A 19,864-nucleotide genomic window follows, 5' to 3' on the forward strand; every position below is an offset into this window, starting at 1 on the left:
TCAAATGTGCAATTATGTTTTAAGTAACTAAGCTTACAACAGCATGCATTTATTTCAGAAACTTTAATACTGTGATCACTGCAAATGTCTGTTTTCCATACCTTTACATTTTACATAGACAAAAGACACAGGATTTACACAGCATTTTGTAATCTGTAAAGTTCTACGGTTCCGCATGATACATCACATCATGACTCGTCGAAACCTTCTTACTGCAATCACTGACCAAGCTGGAACGAGCATCGATACAGAATTATTTTCAAACCTGTTCAGTCGGGATGGCTTTGGGAAAGAAACCAACTGGGATTTTTTTTCCCCACTTTTTTTTTTTTAAGAAAAAGTCGAGCACCGCCCTCTGTTGGTCAGAAACTGCAATAACAGACAAAACTAAAGAGCAGCAAAGCACATCTCAATAAAGATTGCACAGAATGAATGGATCCTTCCCGCACGCTTTTTCAAAATATGTAAACTCCATCTATTTGACAAAAATATGTGCAAAGGTTCTTTACAAAATGGGTTTGAGCAATCCACGTTGATACACGCACACACACACACACACACTCAAATAAATGGATTAAACAGATTGAATGGCGAGGTTTGAATGGATGCAAGCAAAACATTTGCACGTCGCACTTTCATCACTCAGCCTTTCTTCATTCAGATTACAAAAAAAAAAAAAAAAAGCAATTTGCATGTACAATAAAAATGGATTATTTCCTATAATGACCATTTGGACAATTCCAATTCTTCACGGGAGGAAATTTTTGGCCTCTGGCATTCAAATTTTGTCAGTTATTTACGTTTCACAGTATTGAATGACTGAAACAATTCTCCGTAACGTGCTGCCATCTTAAATATAGACTGCCTATAATGTATAGTGATTCCTAAAACAGAACCATTTTTATTTCTAATTTGCTCACCTCAACAAGTGGAATGGAGCTAAATCTACAGGTGCATTTCAATAAATTAGAATATTGTGTTTATTGTATTTCAGCAGTTCAATTTCAAAACGAAAACTTAGATTTACAACACAGTCAACTGTTTCGCTTTTTCTGAACAACTATTACATAAGAACCAAAATTATTTATCTATATAATGTTAAAGTTTCCCTTTTTGTTAATTGATCTGCTGAATTTTCTCCTATATTTTAATTTATCTAGATGAACCTGTATGTTATGTAAACATCACGTTAATTTTTTTTTAGGCCTGTTAGTTTCTACATTCATGCCCGAGGAGTCACGTGCAATCAGGTTGGAAATGCATCAATTAGAAATTCTGTTGATGAGCTTGGAAAAGTGGGGACGTTAAAGACGACATTTCGTGTAACAGTCCGACACCTAGTGGAATAAATTAAGTGTCGCAAGATGGTTAAGTATGGGACGCATTTGTTTCCACTTAAAATGCCTGAGCCTCTCTCACAATAATTTATAGTAGAAAGCACGACTGTGCATTCACCTAGCGAGAAAAAAAAATAAGACGAGATTTAAAGTGGTCATGGCGATGACAGTTGACGAGTAATGTACTTAACGTAAGTAGGACATCCGTGGCAGCTTTTAAAGTCAACGGGTAACGTCGAGCTCAGGTGTGAGGCCAGAATAAACGCATTAAATGCATTCTTGTTTCGGTAAATTTGACTTTAATGCTGACACGGACGTCGTCGTACTTCCGGATTCTCTCGTCATGTCATCGCGATGGCGACTTCAAATCTCGTCACATCGACTTTAAATATCGTAAAATAAATTCTCGCGAGATGACCATAATACGCCGTCGTAGAAAAGTGACATTTTCTTTGTTTTTACGTTTGACACACATTTTTATCTTCTTATAAAAACCTCCAGTTGTGACTTTTCTTTTCTTTATTTTTCGTGACTAAATTCAATGTCCAAAGAGTTTAGTGCACATTGTTAATAAGATAATTTGGTGGAAGGAAACAATTAGTTTTGATGTTTGGAGGAAAGATGACATACAGACTTTTGGGGCCACTTTAAAAAGTTTTTTTTTTTAAAATTTATTATTATTATTATTATTAACATTTTATCCTACAAATGACTGCAGAAAACCATCATGTATCCTGTGGCCTTTTTTTTTTTTTTGTACCCGCTCTGACAAAATTATTTTTAGTGTGACAATATTTTATTTATTTATTTTAATCGCGTGTGGGCATTACCAGGTTTGTTTAACTGGATGAAGAGGAGTGTTTCCCTTTCCAGGTGCTGTTTCAAAGGCACGTACGTCCCCTGCTCATTCTGGGAGGAATAATGACCCTAAGTGACTGTAGGCACAGCTGGATAGACTGACGTACATTCACGCTATGATGTATGCACTCACACACATACACATACACGCTTGTTGTTGTTTGTTTTCATGTTGTATCCAAAGATAATTATTTTTTCCTTATAAATACCCTTGGAACTTATTCCGAGCACCCTCACGTTCACACACCTGAGGGAAAGTATACAAGTGAACCGAACAAGCGCGCCGAAAGGTCATCTCTCCCTTTATGCAAACGTCAACCTTTAGATTGTCAGTCAAAGCTGGCTTCTGATGCAGCACTATTTCTTTTCTCTTTTTTTTTTTTAACCCTGGCGGCGAATGTTCCCAAGAAGAAAAATACGAAGTTGTACGAACTTGGCACGTCGAATAACCATGAGTAGTTGCCACTAGAGGGCGTTGAAAGCAACACGACAGCAGGCTCGAGCAGCACAAAACGACAACGTAATACAGAATTCAAATGCAGATAGTCAGGCTTTAGCCAGGATTAAGAAAGATAGCCATTAAATTATATAGTTACTGAGTTTTTTTTCTTCTTCTTCTTCTTGACAAACTAAACACTGATGTCAGTTGTACTGTACGAATAGAGCAACTAATCAACTGGAATTATAATACAAGGAAATAAATAAACCCTTCATAGTCATCCTCCCAAAATATTCAAATGACCACTATTCCAGATTCTTCCTCACATGTCTGATCACAGGAGGAAGTTGACAGCTTGAAAGTGAAGAGGAGAAAAGAGGCTCATGTGTAGCAGTACTTGTGTTTACGAGAATCGTTGTAAAATCTTTCCGGGGATTTCTCTCCTGTCTTCTCCCTATTGCTTTAAAGACGCAAAAAGCACCCCGGATAGAAGTCTTGAAGTTATGGCGTGGCACCGGCTGCCGATGGCTTTTAAATATATTCCTATTGTCGGAGGGGAGGCTGGTCTGCGCTGTCGAGGACGGATTGGTTGGTTGTTATCAACTTCCCGGAGGAAATCCCATTGACATAAAAAAAAAAGAAAAAGAAGTTTCCCTTCAGTGCTGAGTGCTTGAAAAACAATCGGCGTTGTGCAGGGGAGGAAAGAAGAAAAAAAAGAATCCAGCCTGAAATATCTTCATTCTTGAGTTGAGGGGATATGAAAAGCCTTCCTCACAGTTTGGTGGGGAAGCAGCTCATTATGCGTGTGCGCGAGTGTGTTCCAGTGAACAGCAAGTGGTCGGGCCTGCAAGAATTGTTACATTCTCTTGTGCGTTGTAGGAAGTCCACTGAAGTCATTTGAATGCCTCAGCTAACCTCTGCTGGGTTGGATTTGCCACAACAACAAAAAAATCTTTCCATAAACCCAAGCTGACAAAAAAGGAAGGATGAAAGTCCACATCCACTGTGCGATCACAGCGAGTCAGGAAATGGCTTATGTTCAACCGGATAATAGTTGGTGGAAGTGGCGATTCCTCCACTCTCCAGAAGGGGGCGAAATGAGCACAGGAAGAGGAGTGACTGTTGTGGAGAGCCAGTTGGATTTTTCACTGGGATTGCCTTTGTCAGTTCATGTCAATGGTGTTGAAGACCCACTCGGTGAACTTCTTCAGCTTGGCAGCAGAGGTCTGAGACTCTTCCTGAAGCCTCTGGTTGTCCTCCCACAGCCGCTTGATCTGAGCTTGAAGCCGCACCTTCTCGTCTCGCTCCTGAGAGTTTTGGAACAGATCAAACAGGAAATGCCGGTCAACTTTTTTTTAGGGTAACATTCGTTGGCATATTACAGGCAGGAAAATGAGCTTTGAATGTGATTAAGGAAAAAAAATGGGCATTAGCTCATTATATTAAAATATATATAGAATTAGTATAAATTTAAAAAAGGGGCTAGTAAAATGATCGTATGCAAGATAAGGGAACAACGTTTGAGAAATTTATGAACCTTAAAAAAATAGTTAACCAGTGATGTGATTAATGACAGTTATTTATTTATTGAAACATGGTACATATTTTCTCCTTTACCAAATGTACTATATTTTGTTTAAAAAACAAAATAGATTGTGTTCAATGGGGGAAAAATGATATATTTACCCAAATATATATATATATATATATATATATAGTTAAAAAAGTGGTTATTATTATTATGCGCTAAGTTTATGATTTTCTTTCGACATGGTTGTTACCGACAGCAGGCAGTGAACTAGTATGAAGGTAAGGCTTTAATTTTCTGATTTTAAATGTATAGCGTAGGAGTGTCTTTTAATGCAAACATCTACTGTGATTATAGCTAGGACTACCGCGTTAGCATAGCTTAGCGACAAAAACTACTAAGGCCTATTTCTTTCACTCACAGCTTATTTATTAGATCTCACTACATGTGTACCTTATATATACACACACAATAACTGCTTGGAAATAAAACACAGCAACATATGGAGCATTATAGTGACACTCCATTGTGAATACTTGCACTTGGTGTAAAGTGTGACCGCGCAATAAAAAGCTAACATGCTCCTACACTTAACAGATTGGAAATTCTGGCACTAGCATTTACGCTCAAGTGAGACATTGGAAGATTATTGTGCCCACATACTGACATTTGAGTCATTGTTATGGTTATTGATTAAGATGATCTTATCTGTATGTCTATGTCTGTTTTGTCTATGGCACTACGCTGCCTTTCACAGGTCAGACTCGGACCGATATCTGGGTTGGGGGAGAGGCTCACTATGATTACGTGTGCGCTATGCTATCATCTCAAGGTGATAATTGCGTGTGTGTGTGTAGTTTTGTTGCCCACCTTTTTCAGGTCCTCTTGGAGCATCTTGACCATGGCCTCTAACTTGGTCACTTTTCTCTCCAGTCCTATGTGGCCCTCACTGTGTAGATAAAAAAAAAAACAAACAGGTTGGACTCATTAAAGAATGAACTGGAACATTTTTTTTATCACAATTACGCCAGCAGTAATATTAAGGAATGAAAAGTTACCTGGATGCAGGGCGGGACATGGGAGCAGGCTGCAGCTCTATGTGGCTCTGCTGAGGACTGGACGCGCCGCTGCTTTTGTGGTTTGAATCCCCAAACACGTAACTTCTCTGGACTGGAAGGACACACACGCACTCAAAAGTTGTTTTCATTTTGCCAAGCTTAAATCTGATACGAACACAGCCTGAACAAAAATGATCGGAATAATTCGCTTCCTTTGAAAAAAAAAAAAAGGTGGTAGTTAACTCATTTACTCCCAGCCACTGAAGCAACCCCCTTCGCTCCGGGCTGTTTTACTGGATTTTGACTGATTTTGTAAGGTCCACAGAATATTGTGTTCTATTGCTATAAAAAACATGGAACCTACCAAAAGAAAGATTATAGTCTCTTCTTTCATTAGGAAAAAAAAGTAGATTTCTATCCGTTTCCGTTTTGCAGCAATTAGCAGTAGAATACAGCTAAGTTTCATCATTATTCAAAAACCTATTGAAAACACTGGGGAAAAGAGCTTGTTGCAACATGGCCCTGGTTGATCTCTTATACTCTGCTGCCACCTGCTGGCCATTTTTTTGTAATAACTACCATTGCTTTAAGTGACGTCTTCAGGTCCAAGGCTGCAACAAAGACTTTTGTATGCTCTAGTAGAATTTTTTTTAAATAGAATGTTTTTATGCGCAAATGAGTTAACAGCTGATATTTTTGTCCATATGATTAAAAGCACATAAACAAACATACCATAGTGTGTGTTTCTTTCACTGTCAAAGGTGTTGGCCACATCCACAAGGTGCGTCCATTCAAGTGGGCTGTCCCTGTCAGACGATGGGAGGGGCATCAACTCCTGAGGCAGAGGCCCGCGATGGCGCTCCACCAAATCCACCAATGACGTGTCGGACGCCGAGAGGTCGCCTGCCAACAACAGAAAGGAGATTAATGCCTCAAGCGACAATTGTCTCTGACTAGAAATGTTACAACGGCTCACATTTTGTATTCAGACTATCACTACTGTTACCGTGCAGTTTGACTCCCAGCTTGTAGGAGGGCCGTCGAAGCGGCACGCCGCGGGTGGTGGGCGAGCGCGGGAGAGTGGAGCAACTGAAGAGGACGTCGGCGCCGAGTGCCGCTTCCATCATCGAGTCGGTCAGAGAGGGAAGGCGCTGGCCGCGGTAGATGCTTTCGTCGGAAAGCGTGCGATGCAGCGAGCGGCGCCGGCTGGGGGGCTGACTCGGAGGAGATTTCTGGGCATGCTGGAGAACAAAGTATGTGATCAGGATGGAGCAAGAAATCCACTATGACTTTCATTTTATATTCCAGCTGTAGGTTACAGCCACATTGATGCTAGCAAATTACCTTTTCTTTATATCTGCGTGGTGGTAAAGGACTATCCTTAGCAGGATGCCTTTTCACATCTTCTTCAATAGTAGACTTGGCATGAGGTTGTGGAGAATGCATATCCCTTAAAGAAGGCCTTGCCGCAGGAGTCGGAATACCCTCCATCCCACTCTCCCCTGGGGATTTCCTGAAATCACACAAATGTTAATTAGGAGGCAAAGCCATAAGGTAAGATGGGGCAGTTGCCACATTAAGGATGTCATTTTGCCAGCAGCCACAAGGGGGAAATCAAGTTGCACAGAAGGAAGGTTGAGGGGGCGGACAAGCAGCAAAATGCTCGTGTTGATCAGATGTTCTGAATTTATACGTGAACATTATACTGGCCTGGTACAATATCATTTAGAACTTTTTAATATTATAATCTTGTCAACAAAAAGATTTACATCATTAGAACAACAAGTTACGGGTGGCATCGCTAATGCCAAATGTTAACTAAACATTTGTAATTTCTGGGGAAATTGCATGCAAAGTCTTAAGGGCTGAATAAAAAACATTGAAAAATGTGCAATTATTTGGAATGACATGGAATCAGCTGAATGTGTTGAAGTTGGAATACGTATACGTACGTGGTGAATATGTGAATATTTGGAATTTAAGGCTTCAGAAAATGTTGTGAATTTTGTGAATGGGAGTAATTGAGATGGCTTCAATGATCTGCACATGTTGAAGTCGTAACATTTTGAATGATAGTTTGACGGTCAAGCAATGTTGAGGGAACAGTGGAAAAAAACCTTCACACATTTTTCATTAAGGCAAAAAATGTTGAGGGAAGAGTGAATAATTACAAATGGCAACTATCTGAATCTCTTATTTTGAATGCGGCAATGGAAATGAATGCTCAGTAAGCATTGGGTGAATTTTTTGGGGTGAAAAATTGTCAATTTGGGGAAAACTGGACTATTTTAAATAAGAAAAGTACTGGCCCTTATGGCGTCAATATTTGGAATATGTTGAACTTGGAATGATGTGAATTGGAGGAATTATGTGGAAGGAGAACCGCGGCAAAAAAGTGGGAGAAAAAATAATTAGGAATAACATACAAGGCCTTCACACATTTTTCATAAAAAAATGTGTATTCCTAAGTTCTTCCTTACTTGCGTGTATCTCCAAAGTCAACCGAATTGATGGTGGAACCAGGCTTCCTCCACCCTATCAGGTACTTGGACTGAGCGCCGTGGCGAGGGTAAAAGCTCTTTGGTCCGACAGGGGACACCGAAGACTGGGATGATGGGGAGGTGGTTGAAGGGGACTCTTCCCGTGGAGAACTGTGCCTGAAAAGTAGATTGTTTTTGTTTGTTTTTTTAATCAAAGGTAAGTATTTCACCCAGATTGAGTTTTTACAAACAGACCAACCTTGAGTGAGATCCACCATCGCTCAGACTGAAGGTGCTGCTGTCTCGAACAAGGAGATGAGTAGGAGGAGTCCGACCAGTGCTATCTAGGCTCCTTTCAACTGGAGGAACTGGGGACTCGGCGGCTGCGGGCGACCTCTCCAGCATTCTGCGGCCGCCTTCCGTGGGGCTGTGCCACGGCGAGCGATCCCTGCTCTCGCGACCTCCGCTGGGAGCCAGCAGGGAGGTGGTGCTACCGTGATGAGAGTGGGGGTGGTTGTGGTGCGAGGAGGCCCCGTACGAGCTGGTGTCGATGCCGCTGTCGGCCGAGGCGCCTTGGAGGTAGCCGCCGCCTCCCAGGCCGTTGGGCTCTGGCTCGCCTTGGTCCCCGCTGGAGCCTCCGCCGGCCCCCATTTCGTACCATTTATCGCTGTCACTGTGGCCCCCGCTGGAAGCTGTGCTTGAAAGAGTATTACTGCTGGAGTGGCCGGAGTAAGGACCGTCCGTCTAGCAGAGCAAAGAAGAAAGACGCAACATCAGAAGACGAATAATGGGAGTACAGTAATTTCTGGACTATAAGCCGCTACTTTTTTCACTTGCATTCAACCATGCGGCTAATACAAAGGTGCGGCTTATCCATCAGATCACAAGGGGGCGCACTATAAAGGAAGCGCAAGAGTGTCAGGCAGAGCAAAACAAATCAAGTGAGCCCAAATACAGTAGGAGAGACAATTTGCGCCCTCATTGTGGAAAAGAAAGTAGCGGCAACCCGGTGCGATAACATTAAAACACCTGCGGCTTATAGTTAGTTGGGTGCGGCTTATATGTGTAACAAAATCGAATATTCCCCAAATTTAGCTAGCGCGGTTTATAGTCAGGTGCGCCTTATAGTCCAGAAAACACTGTATATAGGATGACAATCACTGCTATAATTAACTATGTTAGCAGCAGTAAATAAATCATGCTAAGTATGGCTCATTTGGCTATGGCTGGATTTATACCACATTATGAATAATGTGCATTCAAAAGACACATAAAAGCAGGTCTCTTCCAAATGGATGAAAATGTGATATGATTCAGATATCTGGCAATATGACCAACAGATGGGCGCAACCCCGTCAATGCGAGCCTGACGTCTTCGAAATACACATGCAAGACAAAATGCTCTAAAAGTAGTCCTAAATGGAACGTAATGTTAATATTTGTGAATTTTCATTTGTGGATGAATGAAGTCACTTTCCTTGTTGTCACTACCTGAACATTAGCCCTTGAGTATTTTTTTGCTGCCCTTATGGTCCCCATCACACACATACATGTGTAAGACCATTACGGCTGGTAAAATAAATAAATAAATAAAAATAAACAATAATAATAATAAACCAGAAACACCAAGCATTGGGTGAAATTCGGGCCCAATTGGAATGAATGGGGATTTTTTTGGGTGAAAAATGTTCAATTTGGGAAAAACGGAACTATTTTGAATGAGAAAAGTACCACCACGTGTGGCGTCAATATTCGGAATATGATGAACGTGGAATGATGTGAATTGGATGAATTATATGGAAGGAGAAACGCTGCAAAAAAAAAAAGGGAGGGAAAAAAATAGAAATAACATACAAGGCCTTCACACATTTTTCATCAAGGCTACATAATGAAAAAAAAATCTGATCTTTTCTTCTCATCTGAAAAATCATGTGATCGGCTCCGATTTCCAATCATGTCAATCAGATCGGGACAACCCTAATCTAAAGTTAAAATGAAGTCAAAAAAACTGAAAAAAAATCGCATCAACTGGAACTAAGGCTGGCCAGGTACTAAAACCACATGTAGCGGTCCTGGGTTATGCAAATGTAAAAAAGCTCCAACTTGGAACAGGGATGTAAAACTGGATTAAATGCAGTTATCACAAAATGTCAAAACATTCCATATCAATAGATTACAGACATCTGTGTGGGAAAAAAACCCCCACCTGACTGCCTTTCTTTGGGGACAGATGGATGACCTGCTCCTGTCTTTGAATGCGGGGTCCTCCAGAGTAGCCTTGACCAGATTTAGAGACTGGTGCCTCTGCAAAATGTACAAAAAACACAAAACAGTCAGGGTTGACGGAAAGGACAGTCAAAAAAACCCTGAGGTACACCCAGATGCCTTTTTATGCAGTTTTTAGAGGGGTTGGCGGGTGGGCTACTTTTCATACGGACATAACCACAAGGATTCTCGCGACACAAGACACCGTCGCCATTCTGGCTGTGCTGCTTGCATCAAGAAAAAAAAAAACACAAATCACTTGTCATCCAACGCAACATACATCACAAGAAAAACGTGTCCCTCGTCAGTGCCTGCTGGGCCTGCTCCGCGCAAGCTGTCCTGTGTGAATGAACGTGCGTGTGGCGTGCGTGCGTGCGCGAGCTGAAGCAAAAACTAGCGCGGAATATCGGGACTGTTGTGTAATTGTCGACATCTTACGCAATACGACCTCCAGAGGAGGCCGATCGGGATCACGGTAACGCGACAGAAAGCGCCGAGGGAGTTATCACAACATCTACCGGGATGATTTTACAAACGCGGACAACCCTCTCTTATCTCTCCTCAGCATTACTCGGCACACACTGCCTGCTGCCCACGAGGCTTTTTGTACTCATTAGAAACGCCGGCCACATGCGTGCGTGCCTGCTGGCTTGCTTGGCTGCAAATGAAGTCGATGTTAGTGCTTTGGAAAAGAAGTTGCTGGGAATATCTTAACATGGCTGAATTTCAGGTTAGTATATAGTCGGGACACTTTATTAGGCACACCTAAATCACATTCAATACAGTGGCCGCATCAGAAATCCAACCTTCATATAGTAACCACGTTCACATGATTAACTTTGCAAATGATAATTTTACGATTTTTAAGATGTTCATAAAAAAAAAAAATTCTTTGATGTAGCTAAGTTACAAAAAATAGTCCAAATCCGTGCACTATTGACAGCCAGGGAGAAGAAAGAAAATGACAATTAACCCCTCCAAAAAAAATCTTCAAAAAATGCTGAAACCCTGAAAAATAAAAATCTGCGAATCCATTGATGCAGAACCGCAAATGCGCGGCGCCCTCTGTAAATATTTTACCAACCCCTCGGAATATGACAAAATGTTTACAACTAGGGCTTGCACGATATTGGAAAAATGGTGATGGTCAAATTCAGAAAAATAGCAAACAATTCCATATGAAACTTTTTGCATTTCATTGCGATATGCATATTGCATGGGCTAATATCGATACATTTTTGATAAATTGCCCAGTCCTATTTACAAACACTTCAAAGTTAACGACCACAGCTACATATTAATAAATTATATACGGTATTGTGCAAATGCTTTATAAAATAAGCCATATAAAGTATAACTTGATGGTTACTCAATTGAGTGTAGCTAATCTGTACATTAGCTAGCAGGCTAATTCATTTTTCACAGTTCCGACAATATTAAATTTGGACGGTGTTACATGAACAAAAATATAACATCACTGTATCTAAATTACAGCTACAAAATGTCCTTAAAAAAAATATATATATATATATTTGGGGAAATTATATATTTTTTTAATCCCACATTGAACACAATCTTTTTTTAAACAAAATACAGAATATTTAGTACAGAAGTTTTCATGTTGGGTTTAAAACTAATAAATGCATGTTGACATTTGAGTTGTTCTTAGTAAGTAACAGTGTCCCAGCACTGGCGGTGAACTGTTTTTTTTAAGAACAGATCCATGGGCTACTCATGTTGTTCTTGGGGCTAACTAGTAGGCGCTGGCACCATTTTGCTTTCCCCAAAAAGGCATCTGACAAAACAACAAGAGCTCATTACCGGTGACATCTAGAATGAGGAGTTATTGAAACCTTGACTTTTTAAGAAAAATCGTCAAACCGTTAATTGGCTGTTGCCTATTCATGGTGGAGGAAGGGTAACGCCATTACAATATTGGCTGGTAGATGTGTCTAGTGATGCCATAGCGTGTTAAGAGTAAAAATAAATTCCTACCTCAATCTTCATCAAATATATATATATATAAATATGGTCTAAAAGTTTATACTGTCACCTTGGTTTATAGTATATTATGCGACTCGTGCTATTTTTGTTCAGGCCACATCCTCATTGCTTTTCCCTTTCGGGACAAGACAACAACATAGAAGGGCTTAAGAAGTGTAGAATACAAAACCACAGCCCGAGCTGGACTCTCATTTGACCCGAGATGAACTTATCCAGCTTGAAGCGTTCCACCCTGACCAAAAAAAGACACAAGCCTTTTAAACAAACCACAAAATGAAAGATGACGGCTTTTTTCTATGTGATTGCGGGGGTCAGGACCGGGTTGAGAACACAAAAGTAGTTTGGCGAACAATCCGCTGAATTGAAGGTCCGGCGGAGAACCAGAAAGGGGTGGCAAACGGGACCGTAGTTTCGGTGGCTGCCCGCTGACCATGGCGGACAAAAATAAAGAGCACTTGCAAAAAAAGCTATGCAACGGGAACGTGTCTGCGAGTAAATGAAAGCAGATGTATGAATGCAGGGGGAAAAGATGAATGGGAGGCAAAAAGAAATGTAGGCGAGGACATGACAAAAGGAGGAGGGAAGGAAGAAGTCGGTTCGCCAACTGTGGGGAGACGAAGAGGAGGAATTTCCCCTCCTTTCTCTCCCTATTAGTAAATCTTGTCAAAGATACAGGTGAGCAAGAACATTCTTTCCTTTGCCTGCTTGTCTCATTACCTTGCCACTTTTGGATTTTTTTTTTCAGCTCACTGTGAGCATAAGTGGGAGGACAGTTGAACTGCTTGATAACAGGGAGGATAAAGTCTGTGCTGAATAAGAAGCATACACTTCAAGATACGTTCAAAAAAAAAAACGGAGTATCCCTGCATTCCATGTAATTCAGCAGTCCAACAGTCAGATGTCTTCACATTCCCATGCACATTTGCAAACAAACAAAGCAGGCCCATACAACTTGGAGACATTGACTATTACGTGGACACGCATATCGACTTTTAAAGCCGCATATGGAGATACTGAGCCAAGGCCAAAAAGGCAAGCTGTGTTCTCTTGACAATAAAAACTGACATGCGACGGGCGTATTGTTATGTTATGATTGTTAATATGTAAACATGATGATGAATGCAATCGTAAAACTGTAAGAAATAGCATTTACATGATATCTTATCAGGGATGGGGAACAAATTCTGGAGGGGGTTTGAAGCAAACAACAAAATGTCCACATGCTGTTACTTTTTTTCTAGTGCAAAGAATTGCATGAATATGAGCGTTCAAAGACGCCACAAAAGAGCTGAAAAGTAAAAGGAATCCAACTCATTTAATAATAAATAAATAAATATATATATATAAAAAAAAGATATAAATATAAATATATATATATATATATATATATATATATATATATATAAAAATATATATATAAAAAAAAAATATATATATATATATATATATATATAAAATAGGGTTTTTTTTCTTCCACCAATTCTTTTTCCTTTTGGATTTTTCCTGGGATTTATACACATAACACGCCCTAAATTTCCGCCTCGTTCTTTGCAAAAAATAAACAAAATAAAAACATTTAATAATTATCAGCAATTATCAAAGAATTGTTTGGGTTTGCTTGAATAAAAAAAAAAAAAAAAGGATTTAATTTATAAAAAAAAAAAGTATTTAAATTGTATGTTAAATTTGTATTTACAGCTATGGAAAAAAATGTGTTTCCAGTTTTTGATGTTTTTTTTTTATTATTCTGACATTTGAAAATTTCTTAATTTGGTTTTTGAAGAATTCTTTGAGTTTGTTAAAAACAAATGAATTTTTTTTTTTTTATTTCCCCCCCATATAACACGAAAAGACAACCATTCACACTCACATTTACACCGCTCAAAAAGAAATCACCTGTTGACCCTCGTTCAACCGCTCCTTCCTCCATTCGGGACCAATTGGGAGTGGACTTTCCACTTGACGCGCCCTCTCCAACAACCTGTCTCTCATTGGACATCGGGGAGTGGCGATTCCCTGCGAACCTAGCAAATAATCACAATCATGAATCAAGTTTTTAGTCCCCATATAAACTCTGGCTAACAAAGAAACCACAGAAATCTCTTCTGAGTGTCACAAATCAAGTAAATAGCACACAAATACTAAGCATTAACTGCAATCATCTTAATAAAGTGAATGAAGCGAGAGCCGCGCTCTGTATCTTCCTTACTGCTCAGGCATGGACTTCTGTCTCCAGTGAGCCGAGTTGCCGGAAGCGTCGCTGGAACATGACAGGTTACTGGGAGAGCTGCGATTATGAGGAGAGCGACCCAGAGCCAGAGAGGAGGCCAGGCTGTAGCTCTCGCTGCCTGGAGATATCCTGGGAAATTTAACACACACGGTCTGGATGGAAAATACTCTTCGTTTATGATTAGAAATGCACCTAGGAGAATGTTCTTTGCACGGAAAGTCTCAGAATGTACTGTGATTATTGAGAGAAGAAAAGAAAACATATTACTTTGGCGTGTATATGTTCGAAACCGATTTTTGTCTATAATTACCGTGCCTCGCTTTAGGAACAAAAATACAATCTAATGAAATATTCTGTGTTACTATAAGGTCACATTTGTCTCCGTAATTATTTTTCTACTCTGAAAGAATTTTAAATCCAAGCGACATCATACCTCTTTGTGTCCAGCGGACGCCCGTCGCTGCTGACACTGCGCGGGATGACCGCGCCCCTCTCGAGCCTCTCAGCTGACAAGGTCTTCCCCACTGAGCTCCCCAGGCTGACGGCCCTGTTGGGCGTGTGGGGCTGCGGGGAGGCAGTCAGTGACTGCTGGGGGCTACTGGATGTCCTCTGCCACTTGTTGTTGTTGCTGCGGAAGGGGAACTTGTACTCAAAGGAGCCGCTGTCGTTACTGCTGCTCTTGTAGTCCGCCATAGGCATGCGATAGAGCTCCGAACAGCCCCTGGAGTGGGTGGAATTAAGTCAACAAGTGAATAAATAAATAAATAAAAAATATATATATATATATATACACAGTATATATGAATAAATAAAAAATACTGCATATAAATAAATAAAAATAAAAACTAACTAAATAAATAATAATAAATAAATATGAACTGCTACCCAAAAAAAAAAATGAGACTGGCCATTAAACTACCTGCGTGGTGTGGCGTCGTCGTGCGGCGGGATGATGGAAACGCGCACGGTCACCGACGTGCGCAGCAGGTCGATCATTTGCTCGTGAGTGAGCGTCGCCACGGACACTTTGCAGATTTCCACCAACCGACTTCCCTGGCGCAGCCCTGCCTGCCACGCGTAGCCGTACGGCTCCACCTTGCACAAAGAGTAACAGGCCGTGTCGTTAAAAACCAAACCGTGATGGTTGTTGTTTTTAACTCATTCACTCCCAGCCATTTTCACTGAAGCGACCCCCTTCGCTCCTGGCTGTTTTACTGGATTTTGACTGATTTTGCAAGGTCCACAGAATATTCCGTTCTATTGCTATAAAAACATGGAACCTACCAAAATAAAGGTTAGAGTCTCTTCTTTCATCAGGAAAAAAAGTATATATGTATCTGTTTCCGTTTTGCAGCAATTAGCATTATAATATAGCTAAGTTTCATCATTATTTACAAATCTGAATAGCCAGAAGTGGAAAGAGCTTTTTTTCAACATGGCCCTGGTTGATCTCTTATACTTTGCTGCCACCTGCTGGCCGTTTTTTTTATTTTTTATAATAACTACCATTGCTTTAAGCCACCTCTTCAACGCAGAAGCTGTATCAAAGGCTTCTGTACGCTCTAGCATAGAAAAAAAAATTTAAACGTAGAAATACGATTTGGGGAATGCAGGACAAAGTATTAAAAAACATATTTTGGGTTTGAATGATTTGCTGACAAGGACAATTAAAAACACTGTACCTCCGCAACGATGCCTTCGTAGTTTACATGGAAGCCGAGCTGCCCGAGGCCATTTCGACGGAGCGTCATTTCGGAAGTCTCGTATCCTTTTGTCAGGAACTGGTCATAAGGGAAGCAAAGAGATGAACAGATCTTTAAGACTAAACTAATGGAATAGAAAAGTAGGCCGCTCATGGTGAAAAAACACATAAATACCAGATGACAGCATTCATGAACCTGGCATGTTTGTCTACTTCATGTTGTGGCATTCAGGCAGTATGAGGATAAGCTGTTAAGTAGCCACGCTTCTTCAAATACCCACAATGACCCCTGACCTTGCAAGAAATCTTCAACATTTAAAGCGGTGCTGTGACTAGCTTGGTGAAAACTCAAAATGCTAGTGCTAGCGATTCCAGCTGTGCCAAGTGAAGACGTTAATAAGACACATGCCATATGAAAAGTGTCATACCATGCCTAAAAAATAATAATAATAATAATTTCTACCAAGTAGTGATTCAATGCTATATTAAAAATCCAGTAATTGTTGCACCATAAAGACATTGTCAAATTGTATAAAAAGTGACTATTTGTACTGTTGCACACACACTGTGTGAAAACTTCCTACTCTATTTTTTAAGAATCTAACATTCTGGTGAACGTTTACAAAAATTAAACAATGCTTGAAAGAGGCTTGTAATTTTAGTTCTTCCACTCTGGTAGTAACACGTATTTACAATCTGCCACTTAGATGTACACTCCTTTTTAACACTTTCAGTTAATGTGCATCACTCTTCACTTCATCTCATCGCACACCTCAGTACTGGGACTTCGGTGCGAGTCGGGTGTTATTTGCTATCCTTTTTCCGGCTCACCCACACGTGTGCTTTCTTTTGATCGCCCCCACTGCGGTTGGCGCTTGCGTGCAAGAAAATCCATCCCCCAGCATCCATTTCACTCCTCGCACTCATTCAGTTCTACACATCAATAGTTACAAATTGCCTCATTACATATTTCACAGTTTGACCTTAATACATTATTGATTATGGTCGGTGATAGTTGAAGGTTAAATCTTGTCGAAACTATCCTCTTTAATGTGTGAAGGTCATGCTGAATTATAACACATTATTAGCACAACAGTATCTGAACCAGCACAATTATTCATCAGTTCAAATTGATTGTATCCAAACTAATTCTTATAAGACATTCTGTCAAACCATTACGAAAAAAGACAAGAATAAAAAGCTCCAGTGGAGTGGGTGGCCCAAGGCCACTTTCGCTAGCCATCCCTCTTGCTCCAGGGCAGCCTAAATGATTCAAGATGAACACCAAATGCACAAAATGGGACATAAAAGCGATACACTTGTTAGCGCTAAATCAAATAGCACTGTATAAGTGCGTGTGTGTGTGGGTAGTAAGACGATAGGGAAATTAATGTGTTCTAAAGAACTGGGAATTATACAAGACAACACTTTCTCCCCCCCGCCCCCCAACCAGTTTCCATGGCAACAGCTTCTGAACAGCTAGAATGGCTTCTCTGTACGTGTAGGTGTACGAGTCATTAGGAGCGCGTTGTCCAGAGGTGTTTCTGAAACTCCCTCACTAAGACCGGTGAGATGCAAGATGGCTAAAAGTGCAATCAGGAGACAAATTCCCCATCATTGTCGCAAAACAAACAAACAAAAAAAGCAGCAATAGTAGTAGACAGGCTGTTTGAGTGGGCCATTGAGTGTTCAATTTGATTGCTACGCTCATCCCTAGTACATACTGTTAGATTACCTGTTCTTTTGCGTGTTCAAATAAATCAGAGTTGAGATCTCGTGAAGAGGGTCCTTGCCAGGTTTTTAAATCAGAAAGTTTCTGATGACACAAAGGAATTTCACCAAGCCGTGTTTCTGTCCAAATGTGTGTCGTCTCTTTCAGACACTGGACTTTTATTAGAAAAAAACAGTGATTCCCAGGAAAACGCCTCTCCCCTCCCTTCAAGTACAAAAATCGGATTACTTTCTCCCAGTATGCTAGCACGTCCTTGAACTTTCAAAAACCGGATTTCTAACGAACAGAAACTAGACTTCTTAGATAAATAAAAGAAACTTATTAACTTTCTCATTTCTGGGAAAAGACAACAGCTAACAAAGAGGACAAAAGCATTACTCATCAAGCTATATTGAGTTAACATAGTTATATCTACATCTACACAGCTATAACTAAATTCAAAACAGTTAAAAATATAAAATGAAATAGCAAAATGTTAACAATGCTAACTATTAAAAAATGACGACCACTTCTTTTAAGCAGTCTTCCCTCAAGCCGTACAGTTCAGTTCAGTGCAGCACGCCACAGTACTGTTTGGAGCAGTCAACCTTGACCTGGCTTGCGCTTCCCACCACGGGGCGTGTGCTTGGTGTGGTGATAACTGCTCCAGCTATATAAATAGCATTTGACTGTAGGATGTGCAGCACATTTGTGTCATTTCTTACTGGAATGTGGTTTATATTAAAGAGGACGAGCTTGGTTTGAGAAAGTATTTTTTGGGTGACAAATCTGTCAAGCACCCATTTTGTAAACTGCTAATGAGAACTATTAAACAGGGTAGTGAAGCGCTACCTTAACTTTTTTTTGGATGGCCCTACGACTTCTACTCAGGTGTGACTTGTATATACGCGGAAAAAGGAGGAGAAGAAGAATGACTGCTAGCGGCCACTTTCTTTATAGCTTGCTGAAGAAGATAGCAGTAACGCACCAAAAGTATTTGCCAATCACCAAAACAGAAGTAGTAGTACAAGAGGAAATAGAATGACAAGAAATATTAAAAGTAGTAGTGCAAGTAGTAGATGAGGTAGAAGTAGAAAGACTAGTAAAAGAAATAGTCGTAGTAGAAGAAGAATGAGAAGAAGTAGTCATGTATGGGCCAGAGGCTTTTCTGATTCGCTAACAAAGCAGATCGAAACAAAAACCAGCTTTTAGATTTTCATTAAGTGTGAGTCCTCACCTCCAGACGTTTGAGCACCTCTTTGAAATCCTCCGTGTTATTACTGACACTCCTTAGCGACACACTTTCTCCGCGCTCGTAGAAAATCCGTAACGACGCCGGGCTGCTCAGCGTCCAGCCGATCACATCTTTGGTGGCACAGTTGAAAACCACAGCTTTGACATCCTGGTCCAACAGTATGAAAAAATCATTGGAGATGGCGAGAAGCGCATCGATCTCTCCGCCGGTGCCGGGATCTTCCGCATGGACGAGCCAGGAGATGGCCCCGAGGCTGCGCATCTCGGCTCCCGCGTACGGCCGGCTCTTCTCCTTCTTTTTGTGGGCCAGTGAGATGAAGGGGAACTTCCCCGACGGGTCGATGGGCGTGCTGGTGGTGTGTCGCTCGGCCAGGTCGCGCAGGTACTCCTGGCGCGTTCGCGTGGCCATGGCGCGGAACTTGTGAGACTTGTGGGCAGCGTTCTCCGCATTGATGACCTTGGCCAGCAGGAAGTCCCGGAACACAGAGGACTTGGGGAAGGTCACGCCCTCTGGGATAGGGGGTCCGAATGAAGGCATGTCTTTAGAACGGGTGACAGCCACGCTATAAAAGGGAGGAGGGAGAGAACGGAACAAGATTATTATTTATTATCCATTCTGCAATGATAGAGAACTGTACTACAACATAAAAGGCGCTCTAATATCAAAAAGTTAAGGTACATGAGATTCATCCATCATTGGTTGCAGATGAACACGCTACATTGCTTGGCCTATCTGTGTTGCAGGAAATTTGGTGCGTTCAGTCGTCAAACCTGTGGCTATTGTGATGGTACCTCATTTGATTTATTTATTATTTATTTATTTATTACTTTATTATTATTATATGATCCCTTCATACTAATTATTTTCCCTTCATACTAATTATTTTGCGTAAAAAAAGAAAGTGGTCGGAAGAAGATGTGCAATGTGAATTTACATGTACAGACGCTCCCCTACTTACGAACATTTGAGTTACGAACAACGGTACATACGAACATGT

The 19,864-nt window shown here is 40.7% G+C and overlaps 1 protein-coding gene across 2 annotated transcripts in view; it reads right to left on the bottom strand.

The window, feature by feature from the left end:
• Nucleotides 1-44: 44 nt before the first annotated feature.
• Nucleotides 45-19,864, bottom strand: part of sipa1l1 (signal-induced proliferation-associated 1 like 1) — a 57,133-nt gene continuing 37,313 nt past the window's right edge. For both annotated transcript variants that reach the window (XM_077553018.1, XM_077553017.1), the window contains 15 exons: nt 18,850-19,429; nt 15,882-15,980; nt 15,119-15,294; nt 14,633-14,920; nt 14,179-14,328; nt 13,866-13,993; nt 9,907-10,004; nt 7,960-8,444; nt 7,701-7,877; nt 6,565-6,733; nt 6,227-6,461; nt 5,953-6,123; nt 5,221-5,332; nt 5,033-5,111; nt 45-3,941 (listed from right to left, as the gene is read on the bottom strand). In XM_077553018.1, the coding sequence (XP_077409144.1) occupies nt 3,798-3,941; nt 5,033-5,111; nt 5,221-5,332; nt 5,953-6,123; nt 6,227-6,461; nt 6,565-6,733; nt 7,701-7,877; nt 7,960-8,444; nt 9,907-10,004; nt 13,866-13,993; nt 14,179-14,328; nt 14,633-14,920; nt 15,119-15,294; nt 15,882-15,980; nt 18,850-19,429 (3,091 nt within the window). In that variant the 3' untranslated portion in view covers nt 45-3,797. The remainder of the gene's footprint in view (nt 3,942-5,032; nt 5,112-5,220; nt 5,333-5,952; nt 6,124-6,226; nt 6,462-6,564; nt 6,734-7,700; nt 7,878-7,959; nt 8,445-9,906; nt 10,005-13,865; nt 13,994-14,178; nt 14,329-14,632; nt 14,921-15,118; nt 15,295-15,881; nt 15,981-18,849; nt 19,430-19,864) is intronic.

This window comes from Vanacampus margaritifer, chromosome 19 (genome assembly GCF_051991255.1).
Source record: "Vanacampus margaritifer isolate UIUO_Vmar chromosome 19, RoL_Vmar_1.0, whole genome shotgun sequence".
Lineage (NCBI taxonomy): Eukaryota > Metazoa > Chordata > Actinopteri > Syngnathiformes > Syngnathidae > Vanacampus > Vanacampus margaritifer.